Here is a 19711-nt window from a genome sequence, read left to right on the forward strand (position 1 = left end):
TGCACTCTCTGCAGCTGAGCCTCCCTTTTGACATTACAACACATTTTAAACACTGTGAAGACATGAGAGACTCTGGGGTGGAAGAAGCCGGGTGTCCCTGTTGAAATAGGCCCCACTAGATCCCAAAGCTCTGCAACTCAGGTCTCAGAATTCCCCTTTGTCTTCAGTCTGAGAGCTACCTATGAGAGCAAGGTTACTCAGCAGAAGCTTTGCCCTGAGCTACATTTTTGGGCTTCTGCCTGCAGGTGGCATTGACTTGAAAGGACTTGTTGAAGATTACCTTGATATCTCCAAAGAGGCTCTCATCCACCTCAGAGCTCACGGCTTTGGTCCGATAGCGAGCCTTATTCCTTGACCTGTTGGAAGCGGCAGACGAGGAGCTCAGGATGCCAGCTGTGCTTAGTGGCTGCAGGAAGAGGCAGAAAGTTTGGGTCATCAGTACTGAGTGGCATCCAGGCCCTGAGCAGTCAACAATTCACCAGCCCATGCTGGGGGAGTGGGTGGGCATGTGAAAAAGAAACAGTTAGGGAAAGCGGCTGTGTAAACTCTGAACCGTAGGGGACAAAGAGTAACAGATGGAGGGCATCCCCACAGAGCAGGGGGGTCTCTGCAAAAAGAGAGCTCTGCACAAAGGAGCATTTCTGTAAAACAGTTGATCTCATAGAAGTAGAGAGTAGAATGGTGGTTACCAGAGGCTGAAGAGAGGAAGGGGAGGGGCATGGGGAGAGGTTGATCAATGAGTGCACAGTTACAGTTAGATAGGAGGAATAAGTTCTGGTGCTCTATTGCACAGAAAGGCCACTATAGTTGATAATAATGTACTGTATATCTCAAAAGAGATACACAATATCTAGAGGAGAGGATTTTGAGAAATATAAATGTTATAAGATTAAATGAGATGGTAAGATCTAGTATTTGATAGCACAATAGAATGACTAGAGTTAATAATGTATATTACTATATATAAATGTATATTAGTATACATGTATATAATAATATATAACTATATATAAATGTATATTAATATACATGTATATAATATACATTACTACATATAAATGTATATTAATATACATGTATACAATAATATATATTAATATACATGTGTACAATAATGTATATTATTTATATGGTATATTTCAAACTATCTAGAAGAGAGAATTTTGAGTGTTCTCACCGCAAAGAAATGACAAGTGTTTTAGGTAATGGATATGCTAATTACCCTGATTTGATCATTATACAATGTACATACATGTATCAAAACATCACACTGTACCCCATAAATGTGTACAATCATTATGTGTCAATTAAAAACAAAACTGTTTTGTTTTTTGCGGTTTTTTAAAAAGCAATTCTATAGTCCCCAAAGCTGAAGGCCAAGTCGGCCACATAGGATGGAAGTAAAGATAAAAGAAGCAGGAATGGCAGGAGGAGAGAAGCAACAGTTTCTCATTATCAGACTAGTACCAGTTTCCCAAGAGAACAACCTCTCGTGGGGCAATTTGGACTTGCCTCTCCAGACATGCACAGTGTCCCCTTTGCCTCCAGTCTTTTCAGCTTGTGCTTCAAGTCTTTCTCACAAATGATACCACTGTTTGACCTCCTTCGTATCTCCACAATCTTACAAGGTTATGGTGGGAGCACAGGATATAAAGGATGGAAAAGCGCCTCACCCACTGCTTGGCATGTGGCTGATGCCCAATAAACTTGAGGCAGTGGTAATGATAAATGATTACTAGCTACAATCAAGCAAACCAGTTCATAATATCCACTATTTGGCTGTTTCTCTCCCAAGACCCTTTTAGTGTGCCTTAGTCATTTTTTAGCCCCCTACTAACTTCCTATTTTGGCAAATTCCCCATCTAATGAGTTGTGGGAGATAGTGCTCATCTCCAACTACAGAAGCTGAAAACATCAAATATTCACCTTCTCAGCCTGCCCAAGGGACCTAGGCTTACCCAGTGAGATGGCCCTGGACTGACAATGACTAGGGAACTAGTGAACCAAAAGGCAGAACAAGGAAAACCTTTCTGACCCAAACAGAACTGGCAGTCAGACCCAGTGTCTGGACAACACTGATAATGATGCCAGCAGCAGCACCCTATGTACAGAGTTGGAAGTTTTGGGGATACAACAGTGCATCAGGGTCCTTGCCAGATCAATTCGTTTTGATTGTGGTCTTGATTCCAGCTGCAGAACCTTCCTTTGTTCCTATTTTTGAGCTCTCCAAAACCCTCTTAACACATTCTCTTTTACTTAAATTGGAATTCTGGTTCTGTCGCTTGTAACTAAGAATCTGATCAACACAACCTCCATTCCCAAAGGACAGGCAGCTTCAGCTCAGTCCCAAGAGTAGACGTCTATCTTGAAAAGGTAGTATCTACAAGGACTACTGGATGACTCCAGGCTTATGATAAAGCTGACTCAAACCTCACTTTGGAGGAGCCCATATGCCCCACATCTCTCTAAACTGGGTTACCTTGAAGGAATGGGCCAGACACATTCCCAAGACTGGGAATCAGCAGCTGTCAAGGGAACAGGGTAGACAGGGAAATATACCATGCATTCCAGGTCACTAAGCCCTGGACAGTGTTCTGAAAGCTCTCTCTGATCTGTCATTGCCAACCAGACATCCCAGTGCCTGTTACACCTGTATCAGGTTTTCACACTCAATGGGACAATTATTTTCCAGCTGTCTCTGTGCTGTACATTGAACACTGCTATATGTGCATTTCCCTCACTGCCTGGCACAGCCAGCAAAAGGCTTACACAGGGAGTCTCCCTCTACAGCCTCAGCCAGCCCCAATACAGTAGAGCAGAGAAGCTTGGATTTATTAAAAGGTAAAAATAGCAGCCCCAAGGATGCCTAATGACAGCCTCTAAAGGGTTATTATATGGTAGGTGGTGAGCTACAGCTCCCCTTTCCACCAAAAATAGAATAAGAGGAAATGAATAGAAACTTCAGTAGGTGGGATTGAGGCTAAGCATTTGGAATAACTGGAAAAGGTGGAAGGCTTTGGATCATGAGTTTTGCATGTAATTAAGGGAAAAGGCGCAGTGCCTGGCACATACTAGGAACAATATAGCAACGTGCATTTGATGAAGAAAGATGACCTCTCAAGGACAGGACTGCAGACCAGATTGAGATGGATACTTTTCTGGAATATGCCTGCCTGACTCCAAGTCACTCCGCCATTCCATGTTTTCCAGATCACGTATGTGGTCTCCACTGTGGATAATAACGTATGTGAAAGGGCTTTGGAATACAGATGGAAAGTATTATTGTTTTCCATTTGTTTTCCTGTCTCTTTTCAAGGACTCCAACAGGTTTTCCCTTGTGCTGAAGTGTCCGCCAGACTGCAGGTTCCTCCAGGGCTGAGGCTGCATCTCCTGTTTCCTATGCCCTTGGTACCCATGTCAAGAGGAAGTCACAGCAAGGACTGCCTGAGCCAGAACAGAGGAAGAAAAACAGATGACCACAGAAAAGTGGCCACTGAGCAGGACAGAGGGAAGCTCTGAACTCTAGGGTTGGGTGGTTGAGAAAACCTCATTTGGAAAATGCTGACTTTGAAGCCACAGCCTTACACCAGGGTTAGAATAAACAGTTTTGCCAAGGGTAACAAGGATTACAGAGGTCACTGTGTAAACATACGAGAAAAAAATGGAGAACCAAGCATAAACGTAAAGTTGGATCCCTCTGGGCCAGAGGCAATAGTGAAGAAGTTCTTTTAGGAGGTGACGGGCTGGTTTTCTTCTTTGCATGACCAAATAAATATTGCCAAGAAGCTGAACTGTGCATAAGGAGAAGCATATCCAGTCCTGCTTGTGGGGAGACAGCTCTTGAAGGGAAGGCAGCTGAGAAGGCAGGGGGTCTGGGGAAAATGAGGACTGGGGACAGATAAAGATGCCAGCCCTGCTTTGATATTTTCGTCTTGGTGACTCAGCTGACTCCCCCTCTCTTCATAAGCCTTCCAACTCCTGGAGCACAAGAATTCAGCCACAGCTAGGAGCTCTATGAGAGACTCTGATGCAGAAAGATTTGCTGATCAAACAAATAATGATTTTGATTTGCAGACATTGATACAGGATGAGCTCCATAACATGTTAAGTTGTAAAGAAAACAGACTGTAAGAAACACATAAGGCTGGGTGCCATGGCTCATACCTATAATCTCAGCATTTGGGGAAGACAAGGCGGGTGGATCGAATGAACTCAGGAGTTCAAGACCAGCCTGGGCAACATGGCAAAACCCCATCTCTATAAAAAGTATGAAAATTAGCCAGGCGTGGTGGCGTATACCTATAGTCCCAGCTACTTGGGAGGCTGAGGCGGAAGGATAGCTTGATCCCGGGAGGCAGAGGTTGCAGTGAGCCAAGGTTGAGCTACTGCACTCCAGCCTGGGTGACAGAGCAAGACATTATCTCAAAAAAATAATAATAATAAAGAAAGAAAAAGAAATATAAGTATTCTTGGCCAGGCATGGTGGCTCATGCCTGTAATCCCAGTACTTTGGGAGGCCAAGGTGGGTGGATCACCTGAGGTCAGGAGTTCGAGACCAGCCTGTCCAACACAGTGAAGCCCCCATCTCTACAAAAAAATACAAAAATTAGCCAGGCATAGTGGCACGTGCCTGTAATCCCAGCTACTCGGGAGGCTGAAATCCCAGCTACTTGGGAGGCTGAGGCAGGAGAATCGCTTGAACCCGGGAGGCAGAGGTTGCAGTGAGCCAAGATCGCGCCACTGCCCTCCAGCCTAAGCGACTCCATCTCAAAAAGAAAAACAAATGTAGAAGTATTCTTGTAAAGATGTTTGAATGGCAGGTATGTGCCCAGAATGTATTACTGAAAGCATGTTCAAAAAAATGTTTAACAGTATGTCAGGTAAGCTTTACCATCTTAAATGTTTCTTTATTGAATAATTTCCTACAATGAGTAGACAGCTATTTTTATGACCAGAAAAAAAAAAACTATTTTTTATTTGAAAACAAAGCATAGCAATGGGCCTGGTGCCCCAACTCTGAAAGCAAGAGAGTACAACCCTTAAAAAAAAAATAGCATTATATATTCCAGGATCCAGAATGTTTCACTCAAATCCAGCAAGACAAAGCTGGAATGGGGCTAGAATAGGTCAGTATGGAGTTTCCCTGATGTAACTTCAACACCCATCAACTGAACGAGTTGATATGTTCAGGAAAGATATGTCTTTTCCTAAATGTCTTACCCATTCTGAGATCTAGTTCTTTTTTTGCACAGAGTCACCGCAGGCTGGCAAATTCAGGCTTCAAACTCTTGGCCTGGTTCTACTTCCCTTTCTGAAGACTTTAGTTATCAAGTAAGGGAGATTCCCATGAACCAGACCCCTTGCCTTTTACTCTGAGTGATCCACGTAATTATCCTCTTTCTTCAAGTGGGACCAAGTTGGCCATCTGTAGGATGCCACCAGAAGATAACATCCTAGTCAGTACTGAGGTCCCCATCTCTCCTTCTGGAGGATTTTAATCATTATTTTTATAAGAGTTCTGGAAGTCTGCCTAATTGTGAGCCTCACTACCCCTACTGTCTCTTCTCACACCTTTAAATATTCTCCAAACCTATTGAGTAGCACCATATGTACACAAACACACATACCTGGCCTACCAGAGATCACTAACTTAGACCCACTGCTTCTCAAAAGTGTCCATATGCCCAGTCCTGTCCCAGGAATTTCAAAGGGGCTCAGTCAGTGAGTCAAACTCCTGCCCTGAGTGGCTCCTGGATGGGGAATCCCCGATCTGGGTGCTCTGAAGTCCACGAGTCTTGCCCAGGTGCAACTTATGACCTGTGAGAGCTTGGAAATACGAAATTTTTAAAAGAGGACAAAAGGGGAACTAACATTTACCATATGCCCTTAGACACCAGGCATGACAGTAGGTGCTCACATACATACATACGCTACTGGGTTTGTAAGGTGCTGAGAGAAGATGGGACACTGAATCAAATAGAATACATAAGTGAAAAGGGATCCCCCCCACCCCAATTACAACACTGCAGGGAGTCCTCGAAAGTCAGGAACTGCTCTTTGTTGAAGGCTTATTTAATAATTAACAAAACTCTTCTGAAGTCCACTGAGCCCCAGAAAAGCAATGCAGCCTCTGGGCCTGAAGTTTGTCCACAAGTATACCCAAGTTTCAACCTTTGCCACCTGTTGTGCCCCAGACATTCTAGGTCAGTTCCAATAACCCAAGACTCCAACACTTATCCTCTGCCCTTCTCCTCCCCTCTGGGACCAACACACTGAAGCCTAGGCATCCCCTTCATGGTTCCTCCCAGGCCTTGCTGGCCTTCTCAACCTTCAGGACCCTGACAGTCCTCCCCATTCCAGTGAAACCCAGGCTGACAGGCCTGTCCCAGTCTCTCTCCCGGGCCTTGCAAACCTGAGACACTCCTCACTCACTCACCATTTATTCATTCATTCATTCATTCATTCATTCACTGCCAAATATTTATTGACTATCTACTGAGGGACAGGAAGCCCTGCTAACAGGAGAAAAACCTGAGGCTCGGGCACATTAGATGACTTATCCACAGTCACCTTGCTAGTTAGTGGCAAAACAGGTACCACTACCCATTATCTGGCCTCCTCACCAGTGTTTTATCCCACACCACATCCACAATCTTTGGTCCACTGAGGCTCCGGTCTGATGGCATGGGGGAGAGGGTTGGGACATCCCTTTCTCTCCAACTGCTCCGCTCAGCGCGCTCCACATTTCCAATCACTATCGACGCTATCCCTAATTCCCCTTCTGACCCCACCTCATGATCTCCCTTGCTTCTTCTAGAGGTGTTCTCCTTACTCCTGGGCCTTCCCGACCCTTAGACCCAACTCTGCCCTCCCCTAGGCCCCCACTTTCCCCACTCAGAGCCCCCACACAATTCAGGACACAAGAGACCCCATCTGAGGTTCTCCCTCACCATGTCCTCAGCCACACGCCCTGACTCCGGACCTCTGTCGCCGCCCGGGCGCCTCCAAGGCCTTGGTGTTGACGCGTTACCGTGGCAACCACTAGCCCGCGTTCCTCGGCTCAAGCCCCGCCCCTCCCACCTCCAGTGGGCAGTTGCCTTGTGCTGGTGGCGTAGGAACCGGAGCCGGTCGCTCCAACCGTTGCAGCCCCGCGCTCCAGCCCAACAGCGGCTCTGAAGGATTGACTCGCCCTGGTGTGCCCTGCTCTGCACTTTGGCTTTGGCCAAACTTTTAGGTCAGAACCCGAACTTAAAGAGCTTACCATGGACCGAGGGAGTTCTAACTGTCAGCGGCCCGAAGAGCCTGGCCCACGGTCACAGTTTTCCCCAGGGACTTCACCTAGGTTACTATGATTCCCCTTGCCCCACTGCCCAGGAGGCGCTAAGCCAACCCCTGATGAGTGTAATCTGCAGAGAAGCCAGCAGGATCAGACCAAACTAGTTTCACAGCAGAAGAGAGTCTGGTCGGGTCAAGAAAGAACTTCCAGCCCTGAGGATGTCTCTGCAGTCTCAGAAGCAGTTTCTTAAATTGCGGGCCTCAAATCTCCGGCTAAGAATCACCTCGAGAGTTTATTAAAAATGGAGGCCCTACATTAGAATAAGTCAAAAGCTAAGGAACTGACCTTGGGGTACTACTTCCTAGCTGGTATGTACTGTTCTAGAAAGTATATAGGGGTTTTGTCATTTTTCCAATTTGATTTGGCCTCTCTACCTCCCAGCTTGCAGGGCTGGCACTGAACTCACCTCGGTAGGCTGCGTGCTCCAAGCCTCACAAAGCTGTCCCACCAGACCAAGGACATTTGTCTTCCTCCGGTGCTGATTAGCTAAGCTCTTGGTGTGACTCTGTGAGTCTCTGAGCTGCTTTCTCAAACCTCTCTCTAAACCCTCACAGCCAGTCTTTCTGAAGCTCTTACTCCAACTTGCATACTGAAGGCTGTTCACAAGCCCCAAGGGAATGGAAGAAGGGAGACAAGGTCACTTCTTGCTGCTTTTAAAAGGACTTTTTCCAACAGGCTTCACATTCCTTCCCTAGATTTCCCAGCCTTTATCTCCTTTGGGATCAAGAGTACGAAATTGTGTCCCTGCGCAGAGTCCCACCAAGTGTTGAAGGCTTAATCAGAGGGAGAAGGGAAGGCCTGAAGACAAGGAGCACAGTCCATGGGAGGCTTGGGACTGAGAGAGGGGGTTGTTCTGTTCCTGGGAACCTTCCTTACTACGCCTTGGCATTAGAACCCCCTTCCCTGCAGCTCAGAAAGAAGGAAAAACAAGTAACCGGCCCACTGTGGACAAGGTGCTTCCTGTATTCTTTTCACCCCATTCTCCCAGGCACATCTGCATGACGTAGTTACTATCCCTGTAACCAAAGAGGAAACTGAGGCCAAGAAAAATAATTGTCCAAACTGAAAGTCTGTATCTTAGCCCAGGGTGACTCGCTGAAGAAAAGGTGCAAAGTTGAGGCAGAAAGGGCTGGGCACGGTAGCTCATGCCCGTAATCCCAGCACTTTGGGAGGCCGAGGTGGGCAGATCACGAGGTAGGAGTTGGAGACCAGCCTGGCCAACATAGTGAAACCCCGTCTCTACTAAAAATACAAAAAATTGGCCAGGGGTGGTGGCGGGCACCTGTAATCCCAGCTACTCAGGAGGCTGAGGCAGAAGAATGGTTTGAACCCAGGAGGGAAAGATTGCAGTGAGCCAAGATCACTCCAGCCCAGGCAACAATGCAAGACTCTGTCTCGAGGAAAAACAAAAAAATGTTGAGGCAGGAAGGAGGGAATGACAGAGTGCAGTGTAAGGGACTTGCCTCCCAGCAGGCAATTACACGCCTATAATTCCAATACTTTGGGAGCCTAAGGCAGAAGGATTGCTTGCATCCAGGAGTTTGAGAACACCCTGGGCAACATAGGGAGATCTCATCACTACAAAAAATCAAAAATTAGCCAGGCATAGTGGTACATGCGGGTGGTCCCAGCTACTTGGGAGGCTGCACTAGGAGGGTCACTTGAGCCTAGGAGGTTGAGGCTGCTCTGAGCCATGATCGTGCCAATGCACCCAGCTGGGTGACAGAGTGAGACTCTGTCTTGAAAAATAAAGTAAATAAAATATAATAAAAATTTATCTCAAAGCTAACAATGCTTAAGCTTCAGGCCTGTCATTTACGTAAGCACATGTCAAGGCTCAGAGAAGAACCCCTGGCAATGTGTCTACAGGCATACCTTGGAGATATTGCAGATCAGGCTTCAGAGCACTGCAATAAAACTAATATCACAATACAGTGTGAGCAACACAAATTATTTGGTTTCCCAGTGCATATGAAAGTTACATTTGCACTATACTGTAGTCTATCAGGTGTGCAATAGCATTATGTCTAAAAAAAATGTGCAGACTTTAATTTAAATACACTTCATTGCTAAAAAGTGCTAACAATCATCTGAGACTTCAGCGACAGTCATCATCTTTTTGTGGGTGGAGGGTCTTGCCTCGTGTTAATGGCTGCTAACTGATGAGGGTAGCACTTGCTGAAGGCAGAGGTGGCTGCAGCAATTTCTTACAATGAGACAACAGTGAAGTTTGCCACATCAGTTGGCTCTTCGTTTCTTTTTTTTTTTTTCAAATGGAGTTTCACTCTTGTTGCCCAAGCTGAAGTGCAATGACGTGATCTCAGCTCACTGCAACCTCTGCCTCCCGGGTTCAAGATATTCTTCTGCCTCAGCCTCCAGAGTAGCTGGGATTACATGCGCCACCACACCCAGTTAATTTTGTGTTTGTTTGTTTGCTTGTTTGTTTTTAGGACAGAGTTTCGCTCTTGTTGCCCAGGCTGGAGTGCAATGGCGCGACCTCCGCTCACCACAACCTCCACCTCCCGGATTCAAGCGATTTTCCTGCCTAGGCCTCCCGAGTAACTGGGATTCGAGGCATGCAGCACCATACCCGGCTAATTTTGTATTTTTAGTAGAGACAGGGTTTCTCCATGTTGGTCAGGCTGGTCTCAAACTCCCTACCTCAGGTGATCCGCCCGCCTGGGCTTCCCAGAGTGTTGGGATTACAAGCGTGAGCCACCGCACCCGGCTGACTCTTTCATGAAAGATTTCTCTGTAGGATGTAATGCTGTTTCATAGCATTTTACCCACAGTAGAACTTCTTTCAAACTTGGCATCAATCCTCTCAAGCCCTGCAGCTGCTGTATCATCTAAGTTTATGGAATATTCTAAATTCTTTTTTTGTCATTTCAATAATGATTACAGTGTCTTCACCATGAGTAAACTCTTTTCTGTTTGTTTGTTGTTTTAAAGCTCCATCATCAATGGAATAGGAGTATATTCTACCCCCTAAGAAACAACTCCTCACCATTCCAGTTTCATCACGAGATTGCAGCAATTTGGTCACATCTTCAGATTCCATTTCTGATTCTAGCTCTCTTGCTATTTCCACCATGTCTGGTATTACTTCTTGCACTGAAGTCCTGAACCCCTCAAAGTCATCCATGAGAGTTGGAATCACCTTCCATCAAACTCCTGTTAATCTCAATGTTTTGATCTTTTCTCATGAATCATAAATGTTCTTAATGGCATCTAAAATAGCGAATCTTTTTCAGAAGGTTTTCATTTTACTTTGCCCAGATGCATCAGAAAAAAAAAAAAAAATCATTTTCTATGGCAGTTATAGCCTTACAAAATGTATTTCTTAAATAATAAGACTTGAAACTGGAAATTACATCTTGATCCATAGGCTACAAAATGGATATTGTGTTAGCAGAAATGAAAACAATATTGCTCTTCTACTACATCTCCATCAGAGTCCTTGGATGACTAGATGTATTGTCAATGAGCAGTAATATTCTGAAAGGAATCTTTTTTTCTGGGCAGTAGGTCTCAATAGTGGGCTTAAAATATTCAGTAAATCACGTTGTAAACAAATGTGCTGTCATCCCGGCTTTGTTGGTCTGTTGATAGAGCACAGGCAGAGCCAATTTAGTATAATTCTGAAGGGCCTTAGGATTTTTGGAATGATAAGTAAGCATTGCTCTCAACTTAAAGAAACCAGCTGGCAGGGTGTGGGGGCTCATGCCTGTAATCCCAACACTTTGGGAGGCTGAGGTGGGCAGATCATTTGAAGTCAGGACTTTGAGACCAGCCTGGCCAACATGGTAAAACCTATCTCTACTAAAAATGCAAAAAAAAAAAAAAAAAAAAAAAGATCTGGGCATAGTGACATGTGCCTGTAATCCCAGCTACTCGAGGCACGAGAATCACTTGAACCCAGGAGGTGGAAGTTGCAGTGAGCTGAGATTGTGCCGCTGCACTCCAGCCTGTGTGACACAGTGAGACCTTTTCTCAAAAAAAAAACAAAAATAAAAAAATAAAGGAACCAACTGTGTTAACCCCTAACAAGAAAGTCAGCCATCCCTTTGAAGTTTTGAAGCATTGACTTCTCTCTAGTCATGAAAGTCTTAGATGGTATCTTCGTCCGTAGAAGGCTGTTTCATCTACATTCAAAATCTGTAAGTGTAGCCACCTTCATCAATTGTCTTAGCTAGATCTTCTGGATAACTTGCTTCAGGTTCTGCATCAGCACTTGCTGCTTCACCTTGCACTTGTATGTTATGGAGATAACCTCTTTTCTTAAACCTCATGAACCAACCTCAGCTAACTTCAAACTTTTTTTCTTCCTCACCTCTCTCACCCTTCATAGAACTGAAGAGAGTTAGGGCCTTGCTCTTGAGTAGGTGAACTTCTTTTTTCTTTTTCTTTCTTTCTTTTTTTTTTTTTTTTTTTTTTTTTTGAGACAGAGTCTTGCTGTGTTGCCCAGGTTGGAATGCAGTGGTGTGATCTCAGCTCACTGTAAGCTCTGCCTCCCAGGTTCACACCATTCTCCTGCCTCAGCCTCCCGAATAGTGGGACTACAGGCGCCCGCCACCGCGCCTGGCTAATTTTTTTGTATTTTTAGTAGAGACAGGGTTTCACCGTGTTAGCCAGGATGGTCTCAATCTCCTGACCTCGTGATCCACCTGCCTCAGCCTCCCAAAGTGCTAGGATTACAGGCGTGAGCCACCGGGCCCGGCCCAACTAGGTGGACTTAAGGGAGTGTTGTGGCTGGTTTGGTCTTCTATCCAGAGCACTAAAACTTTCTCCATATCAGGAATAAGGCTGTTTCTTTTGCTTATCGTTCATGTGTTCACTGGAATAGCACTTTTAATTTCCTTCAAGAACATTTCTTTTGTATTTGCAACTTGGCTAAGTGGCACGAGAGGCCTAGCTTTCAGATTATCTTGGTTTTTGATGTGCCTTCCTTGCTGAGCTTAATCATTTCCAGCTTTTGATTTTTTTTTTTTTTTTTTCATAGAGAGACGGGATCTTGCTACATAGCCCAGGCTGGACTCCGACTCCAGGGCTCAAGCCATCCTCCTGCCTCAGCTCTTGAGGAGCTGGTACTATAGGCGTGCCTCCTCACCTGGATCAGCCTTGGATTTAAAGTGAGAGACAGCAACTCTTCCTTTCATTTAAATGCTTAGAGGCCATTGTAGGGTTATTAACTAGCCTAATTTCAATATTGTTGTGTCGAATACACACATTTATTGATTCAACTTGGCGTTTTATACAGGCGCTGTTTGGTGGTACCCCAGGACAATTACAACAGTAGTATCAAAAATCACTGACCACAGATCACCATAATAGATATAATAATAACGAAAAAGTTTGGAATATTGCAAGAATTACCAAAATGTGACACAGAGACATGAAGTGAGCACATGCTGTTAGAAAAATGGTGCCAATAGACTTGCTCAAACAGTGTTGTCACAAACTTTTATTTCGTAAAAACCACAATGTCTGTGAAGCGCAATAAAGCACAGTGCTATAAAATGAGATCTGCCTATCATTCAATAACAGGAATACGCAGGCCGGGCACAGTGGCTCACGCCTGTAATCCCAGCACTTTGAGAAGCTGAGGTAGGGGGACGGCTTGAGCACAGAAGCGCAAGAACAGCCTGGGCAACATAGCGAGACTCCATCTCTATTTTTTCTTTTACTTTTTTTTTCTTTATATTATTAGATGAAATTGAAGCCTATCCACCCCTATTAAAAAATATATATAGAGAGAGGACGGGAGGCTGAGGCAGGAGAATTGCGTGAACCCAGGAGGCAAAGCTTGCGGTGAGTGGCAATCGCACCACTGCACTCCAGCCTGGGCGAGAGAGCGAGACTCCGTCTCAAAAAAAAAAAAAAAAAAAAAAAGGTAGACAAATTTTTAATAAAATAAATAGGCATTTGGATTATTTGTAATCCAATAAGAAAAAGGAAATTCCATGAATACATTGGGAAAATACTAAATGTCTTGTTGATTTGACATAAAACATTGACATTGGTGGAGATTGTGTAAAATTCACATTAGTACACTAAAATGAGGACCTATCATAAACTGGTTAATGAGTGCCACCAATTTCAAAGAACATTTAGGAGCCGGGCATGGTGGCGCATGACTATAGTCCCAGCTACTTGTGGGCTGAGGCAGAAGGATCCCTTGAACCCAGGAGTTCGAGGCTGCAGTGAGCCGAGATCATGCCACTGCACTCAAGCTTGGGTGACAAAGTGTGACCCTATCTCAAAAAAAAAAGAGAACACTTAGGATTAATTACTGAACAATGGCCTGAAATCACACAACTCATATAAAAAATTTAATACAAATTTTCCCAAATTGACAGCTATCATAAAAATTGACATGATTTTTAAAAAACTGTGAAGTGAAACATTCTAATCTGTAATAGAAGTGTTGATCAATCCATGCCTGTGATATTTATCATTTATCTATCAATCATCTAAATATATAATATTTTTATCCACCATTCCTGGCTCATAACTCCCATAGATAGTCTTTTGTTACAATGTTGGGGTGCTCTAGGCCTCAGAAACAGGCCTCAGGAAACAGAATCTCTCTCTCTCTTTGATCTTCTTCTGATCTCCTTTCATCTGCCCAAGGTACCACTCTAATCTGGTTGTGGGCCACAAGACCCTCATTCCAGAGAGTCCTGCCCCATGCCTGAATGAAGGAATGCTACACAGAAAGGCCAGGAGAAATCTGAACAGACAGGTCCTGCCAGCTTTTCCCCAGTCAGTCTGTTAGTATTAGATTAATTCCTTTGTTCCAATCGCATTTCTACACAATGTCCATGCTTCAGTCATGCCTATCCAATGAAGTCTCCATAAAAGGCCCAAGAGGATAGGGTTCAGGAGCTTCCAGATGGCTGAACAGCTGGAGGTTCAGGTGTTCAGCTGAACCTGAACACCAGGTTGGAGGGGGCTGGAGAGGGCATGAAAACTCCACACTCCTTCCTCCATATCTCACCCTCCACATCTCTTTATCTGTATCCTTCACAATATCCTTTATATTAAACCAGTGAACATAAATGTCGCCCTGAGTTCTCTGAGCTGCTCCAGCAAATGAATTGAACCCAGAGAGGGGGTTGTGGGAACCCCAACTTGAAGCTGGTCAGTCAGAAGTTCCGGATACCCAGATTCGTGACTGCTGTGTGAAGCAAGGAGCAGTTTTGGAGGCTGAGTCCCCAACCTTTAGGATCTGACACTATCTCCAGGTAGATAGCATGAATTGCATTCGAGCTGGTATCTGCTGCAGAATCAACTGCTTGTTTGTTGGTGGGGAGAAAATCCCCACATTTGATCACAGAAGTCTTCTCTCTGCCTTGATTGTTGTTGTTGAGTGAGAAAATAAGGAAAAGCACTTTGAGTGTTTTTCCCACACTCACAATGCCAGAGAAAAGACTGAACTGTCTTCTCTTCTCTCTGTAGGAAATAATATAACATTGTTGTCATATGAAGAGACAAAGTATATGCAGGCAAAAGTGTAAGGATAAAACTACTGTATTTTAGAGTTGCTTCAAGCAGTTAATTCATACAAATCCTGTGTTACTTTTCTAAATCTTATGATGTTTATAGTATTTGCCAGGTTTTTTAAAATTTGTAATTTGTTGCGAATTTATTATTCAAAACAAATGTTTACTTCTGTAATTAATCTTAATAATTTTGTGTTGTTTTTCACAAATGGAGCTTTCGAAATTGTATAAGCTTCATACCTGACAAAACCAAGGTCCACCCTGATAAGCGGGGAGGCAACCTTCCCCTTCTCAGGAAAACTTGGCTCAAAACTGCAGCCATATCTGGTGCTGCTGGGGGTGGGGAGCAGGGGTGTCCTTACTCTCACCTCCCAACCTAGTCCAAGCTCCACTCACTCTTCTCCTCGTTGTTTTCCAGCTTTTCTTTCTCCCATTTCTACTTGTGCATCTTTAGAGTCCCTTTCCTTCCCCCGAGATCTCATTTCACTCTCCTCCTAGTTCTCAATCCCATTTCAACCCGTTCTCGCTGCCCAGAAAGCCAAGGACTAAGAACAATGGGGAAAGTTTAGAGGCTAAAGATGCCTGAGAAAGAGGGCAGGTCCAGATTCTCTGCCCAACCCTAACCCCACGTTAGGCTCCCTGACCCTTCCTACTCCCAGAGAAGTCTCAGAATAAAGCTTGATTTTCAGCCAGGGGCCAGGATCTCGGAGCCAAGAGAGGAACTGGGTGCGGAGGAGCCAGGAGCAGAGCCCAGCAATCTTGGGCTGGACTTGGTCCTGGCACCTCTATCTTACGGCCACTGGAACTGGGTGCTGGTCACCTGCTGGCCCTGAGGTGCTCCCCGCACTGCGGAGGTAGGAGGGATAGGAATTTTGGCCCTCTGATGAATAAGCATATTTAAATGAGAGGAGTCTGGGAGACAAGGTCCAGCACGGCCGTTTGGTTACAATGAAAAGACTAGCCTCTTACTCTAGCATGCCTCCTAAGAACAATGAGAAAGGAGACTGGTTCCGTGATTCTTGCTCTGTCCTTCCTGTCCCCTCCTGTCCCCTGCCTTCTCCTCCTCTCTTCCGTGTCCCCTTTCTCTGAACCGCATTTAGGAAACTGCACCTCCCAGTGCAGGGATCAGAGATGCTGAAGCTGGATGTGAAAGAAGAAGGCGAAGAAACTGGGATGCGGATAGCAGGACCATAGATTTGGAATGAGACATGGGGTTTCCACATTCCTGTAGAAGAGTCTTTGTAAGTGCACACAGCTTGTGTTAATGATGGTCTATTTCTCATTTCCTTTGAACTCCTTTGCTAACTACTGGGAATTCTCCAGGATAGGGGTCCCCCCATTCCTTTGGAACTGTCCGCATTGCCCTATATAGCCTCTGCTCCCATTTTAGGGGTGCCCACCTCTCCATAAAGAAATTCTGCAATGTCCATTCGGTCCTCAGTACAGCATCATTTCTTCTGGCCTGGTTCCTAGTCAATAATGCCGTCTAGGATATTCTAGAAGAAGTCTCCCTGATTTGTGTTCCCCGGGGGAGCAAAGGGAAGAAGAGAAGTGGTGACTAATTTTGGAAACAGATTAGCAGGTTTTCAACCCTGGCTCAGCCACTTGAAGCTGAGAGACCTTGGGTAACTTGCTGAACCACCTGGGCCTTGTTTCCTTATCTGTGAGATAGGGTCATAGCCCCAAAGAGAGATACCATGAAGATAAGACCATTCTGGATAAATCAATCTGCACAGTGTCTGGCTGTTTTCTTTGCACTTCTTTCCCCCAGAGCATGGGAATATGGTGGGGCGGGGGGGGTTGGGGGGTATTTGTTCTTAATGTAATATAAACACCATCAGGAATCAGATCATAAATCCTCCAAGTTGCACAGAGGCCTGAGAGGCTATTTCACTATTTCCATTATTCTCCTTCTTCCTGGAACACTTGAATTCTCGAAACTGCTTCAAAGTATGGCTTAAAACATAAGCAAATACTTAAATGCATGAATTATTTTATTCAACTATTTCCTGCCTTCCCTCTTTCTTCAAAACTTTTTCTCTTTTCCATTCTTAAAGACTGTCAGGGCTTCCTGCTACCTTCTGAGAGACCCAGCACGGGGCATGGAGAGGGGAGAGACTCTGAAGAACAGGAAGAAGTTTGGAACCAAGGAGAATGAGTAGGGGTGAATGAAGCTGCGGCAGAGATGTTAGGGTGAGGGTGGTAGTGAGGAGTACTGAGGGGAGCTTGCTGCTAGAGGCCCTAAGTCTAGAGAGCAGAAGGAGGAAGGAGGAGAAAAGGGGACACAGGCCACGCCGCAGTATTACTGGTGCCCCTACTCCCAGGGAGGGGGAATTAGGCCATGAATGAGGAGTAGAAATGCCAGAGTAATGACAGACAGAGCCCCAGGCTCTGACCAACCCCCTTCCCCACATTCCCACAGTGTGGATATCTCCCAGACCAAAGAGAAAGACATGAACAAATCTGCAGCCTCCCTGCCTTCTTGAAAACCACATCTCCACCCTCTTGCCCGCCCCAGGTCCTTGGGCCAGCCTTGTCCTGGTATCCTAGACACGCCTCTGCACGCCTGGCACAAGCTTCCCCTCCTACGTGACCAGCACAGGCCCTGGACTGGGTGGCGGATGCTGAGATAAGGCCAAGGAGGGGAAAACCGCCAAAGCCAGGAAGTTACACAGCCTGGTTCCCCTGGCAACCTAGCCACAGTCACCAAACAGTGCAGGGTGGGGGGTAGGGCCAACTCTTGTTCAGGGCCTCAACGCCAGGACCAACTTTCTTGCTGGAGAAACTTCTCACCCGAATCTCCTAGGTCACTGCTGCCTAAGGATTATGGGGGAAGCCTGTTTAAATGCAAATTCAAGATACCACCTCCGCTACCTCTGCCACAGATTCTCAGTCCATAGGTCTCATAAGTCTAACTGGAATCTGCATTTCTTTTTTTTTTCTTTTTCCATTCATTTAACACATTTATTTGTGGAAAGCCTACTCTACCAGGCAGCATGTGGAGGCCCAGCAGGGTATTAAGATAGTCACAGTCTTGCCCATGCAGAGACCACATCCTTCAGTGACCACTGGGCCTGTGTCTCTATGACCAGACCATGTCATGGAACCTGCATTTCTAACCAACACACCAGGAGAGTCCAATGCTGGCAGTCTGAGAACAGAACAAGTTTTAAGAGTCCAATGCTGGCAGTCACTTAGAGAACAGAACAAGTTTTAAGAAGTTCAGATTCCTTGTAGCAGGGTTAGGAGAAAATACAGGATAGGAACTGGGGTATCCCACCACCCTGTGTCCACTGTAGTCTACAGCCAAACTCATCTCCAGGGGTACACTTGACTTTGGGTATTTTCAACAAGTGAGTGACCAGGAGTCCAGAGACCCGGATTCTAGTGCATACAGAACCAATTCAATACAATGAACTTGGACGGAGCTCCTTCTGGGCCTGACACTATCTGTTCTGAGGCCTGTGAGCCACACAAAGATACATAAGACATGCTTTCTACTCCCGAGAACATTGGGACCCTGGGCAAATTACTTACAGTCTCTAGGCTTAGTTCTTCTCTTCTCTCTAAACAGTGTAAAACTGCTAAAGCCCTACCAAGAGGAGACAAGCCTCTCTGGAATTAACAGATATGCTAATGCCTTGAAAGTGCAATGAGAGTTGTATTGTCCTGACCATTGTGGTAGCTTTTATTGCTGGAGATAAAAGTTGGCTGTCTGAGGAGGGTCCAGAAAGATCAGGGAGACTTGGGGACAGAAACCTCAAGTTGTAGGATCCAGGGGCTGGATCTCAGGTACTCTCCATTAGTTCTCATCTAAAGCTGCCAGATCCTCGCTTGCCTCAGAGGAGTGGCGGCTGCAGAACTGAACTTCCTGCACCTCTTCCCAAACCTGACCTCTTCCTTCCTCCACTGTGGCCCTGGGCCTCCACTCACAGAGAAACCGCAGCTCAAGCCTGTTGCAGGCTGAACCCTTCCCCAGGGTCAGCCACCTCACAGGGGAGCCCCATGACTGGGTGAGCAATGGCTTGGGCTTCAGTGGTCAGAAGTTTAAATCTGTTTTTCTACTAGCTGGGTTCAACAAGTTACTTTTATTCTCTTAGCTTCCGTTTCCTCACCTATAAAATGGGAGAGAGGCCAGGGGCGGTGGCCCGTGCCTGTAATCCCAGCACTTTGGGAGGCTGAGGCAGGTGGATCACCTGAGGTCAGGAGTTCGAGACCAGCCTGGCCAACATGGTGAAACCCCTTCTCTACTAAAAATACAAAAATTAGCCAGGCAGGGTGGCAGGCACCTGTACTCCCAGCTACTCGGGAGGCTGAGGCAGGGAGAATTGCTTGAACCCGGGAGGCAGAGGTTGCAGTGAGCCGAGATCGCACCACTGAACTCCAACCTGGGCGACGGAGCAAGACTCCGTCTCAAGATAAAGAGAAAAAGAAAAAGTTCAGGTCCTGCCAACAGTGATGTGAAACAGTTGACAGTTGACAGTCCCAGTGTCTGAGGAGGTGTTTATATGACCCCTTCAGACCTACCCCCAGTTCCAGTGATGTTGATCTGTCCTTACCCAATCCCTGGTTCTCACCCTGACTCAGGCCTTTTTGCCCTTCCCCACCCCAGGCAGGAAAGAAATAGCCCCTCATCCCACACTGAAACTTGACTTGTGACTACAAAGCCAGGGACTGCTCCTTTTTCCAGAGCAGTCCCGCCAACCGGCTCTCCCACTCCCCTGGGTTGATCAGGGGAGATGATCCCTGAGGTATGCGGCCTCAGCACCCCATGACATCACTACCAGTCACCATCCAGGAATTCATCCAGAGCATTGAGAGGTAGGCAGTAGTCCTCCCACAAAGCCCTATTTGCATTTCTTCAAAGGCA

At 45.8% G+C, this 19711-nt stretch overlaps 1 protein-coding gene and 1 long non-coding RNA gene across 6 annotated transcripts in view; one reads left to right on the forward strand and one right to left on the reverse strand.

Moving 5' to 3' along the window:
• CFAP45 (cilia and flagella associated protein 45) overlaps positions 1 to 7052 on the reverse strand; it is a 28559-nt gene extending 21507 nt beyond the window's left edge. For 2 of the 5 annotated variants that reach the window (XM_003892896.2, XM_021925601.1), the window contains exons 1-2: positions 6951 to 7052; positions 281 to 406 (exon numbers count right to left, since the gene is read on the reverse strand). In XM_003892896.2, coding sequence (XP_003892945.2) covers positions 281 to 406; positions 6951 to 6953 — 129 coding nt within the window. In that variant the 5' untranslated portion in view covers positions 6954 to 7052. Of the gene's footprint in view, positions 1 to 280; positions 407 to 5220; positions 5421 to 5627; positions 5759 to 6950 lie in introns of those variants that run through there. The other 3 variants (XM_021925610.1, XM_021925609.1, XM_021925607.2) reach the window with 2 other exon arrangements.
• A 66-nt stretch (positions 7053 to 7118) lies between these two features.
• Positions 7119 to 12859, forward strand: LOC108581909. The gene is made up of 2 exons (XR_002516945.1): positions 7119 to 7644; positions 12339 to 12859. It is a non-coding gene; the product is annotated as an uncharacterized LOC108581909 (long non-coding RNA).
• Positions 12860 to 19711: the final 6852 nt, after the last annotated feature.

This window comes from Papio anubis, chromosome 1 (genome assembly GCF_008728515.1).
Source record: "Papio anubis isolate 15944 chromosome 1, Panubis1.0, whole genome shotgun sequence".
NCBI lineage: Eukaryota > Metazoa > Chordata > Mammalia > Primates > Cercopithecidae > Papio > Papio anubis.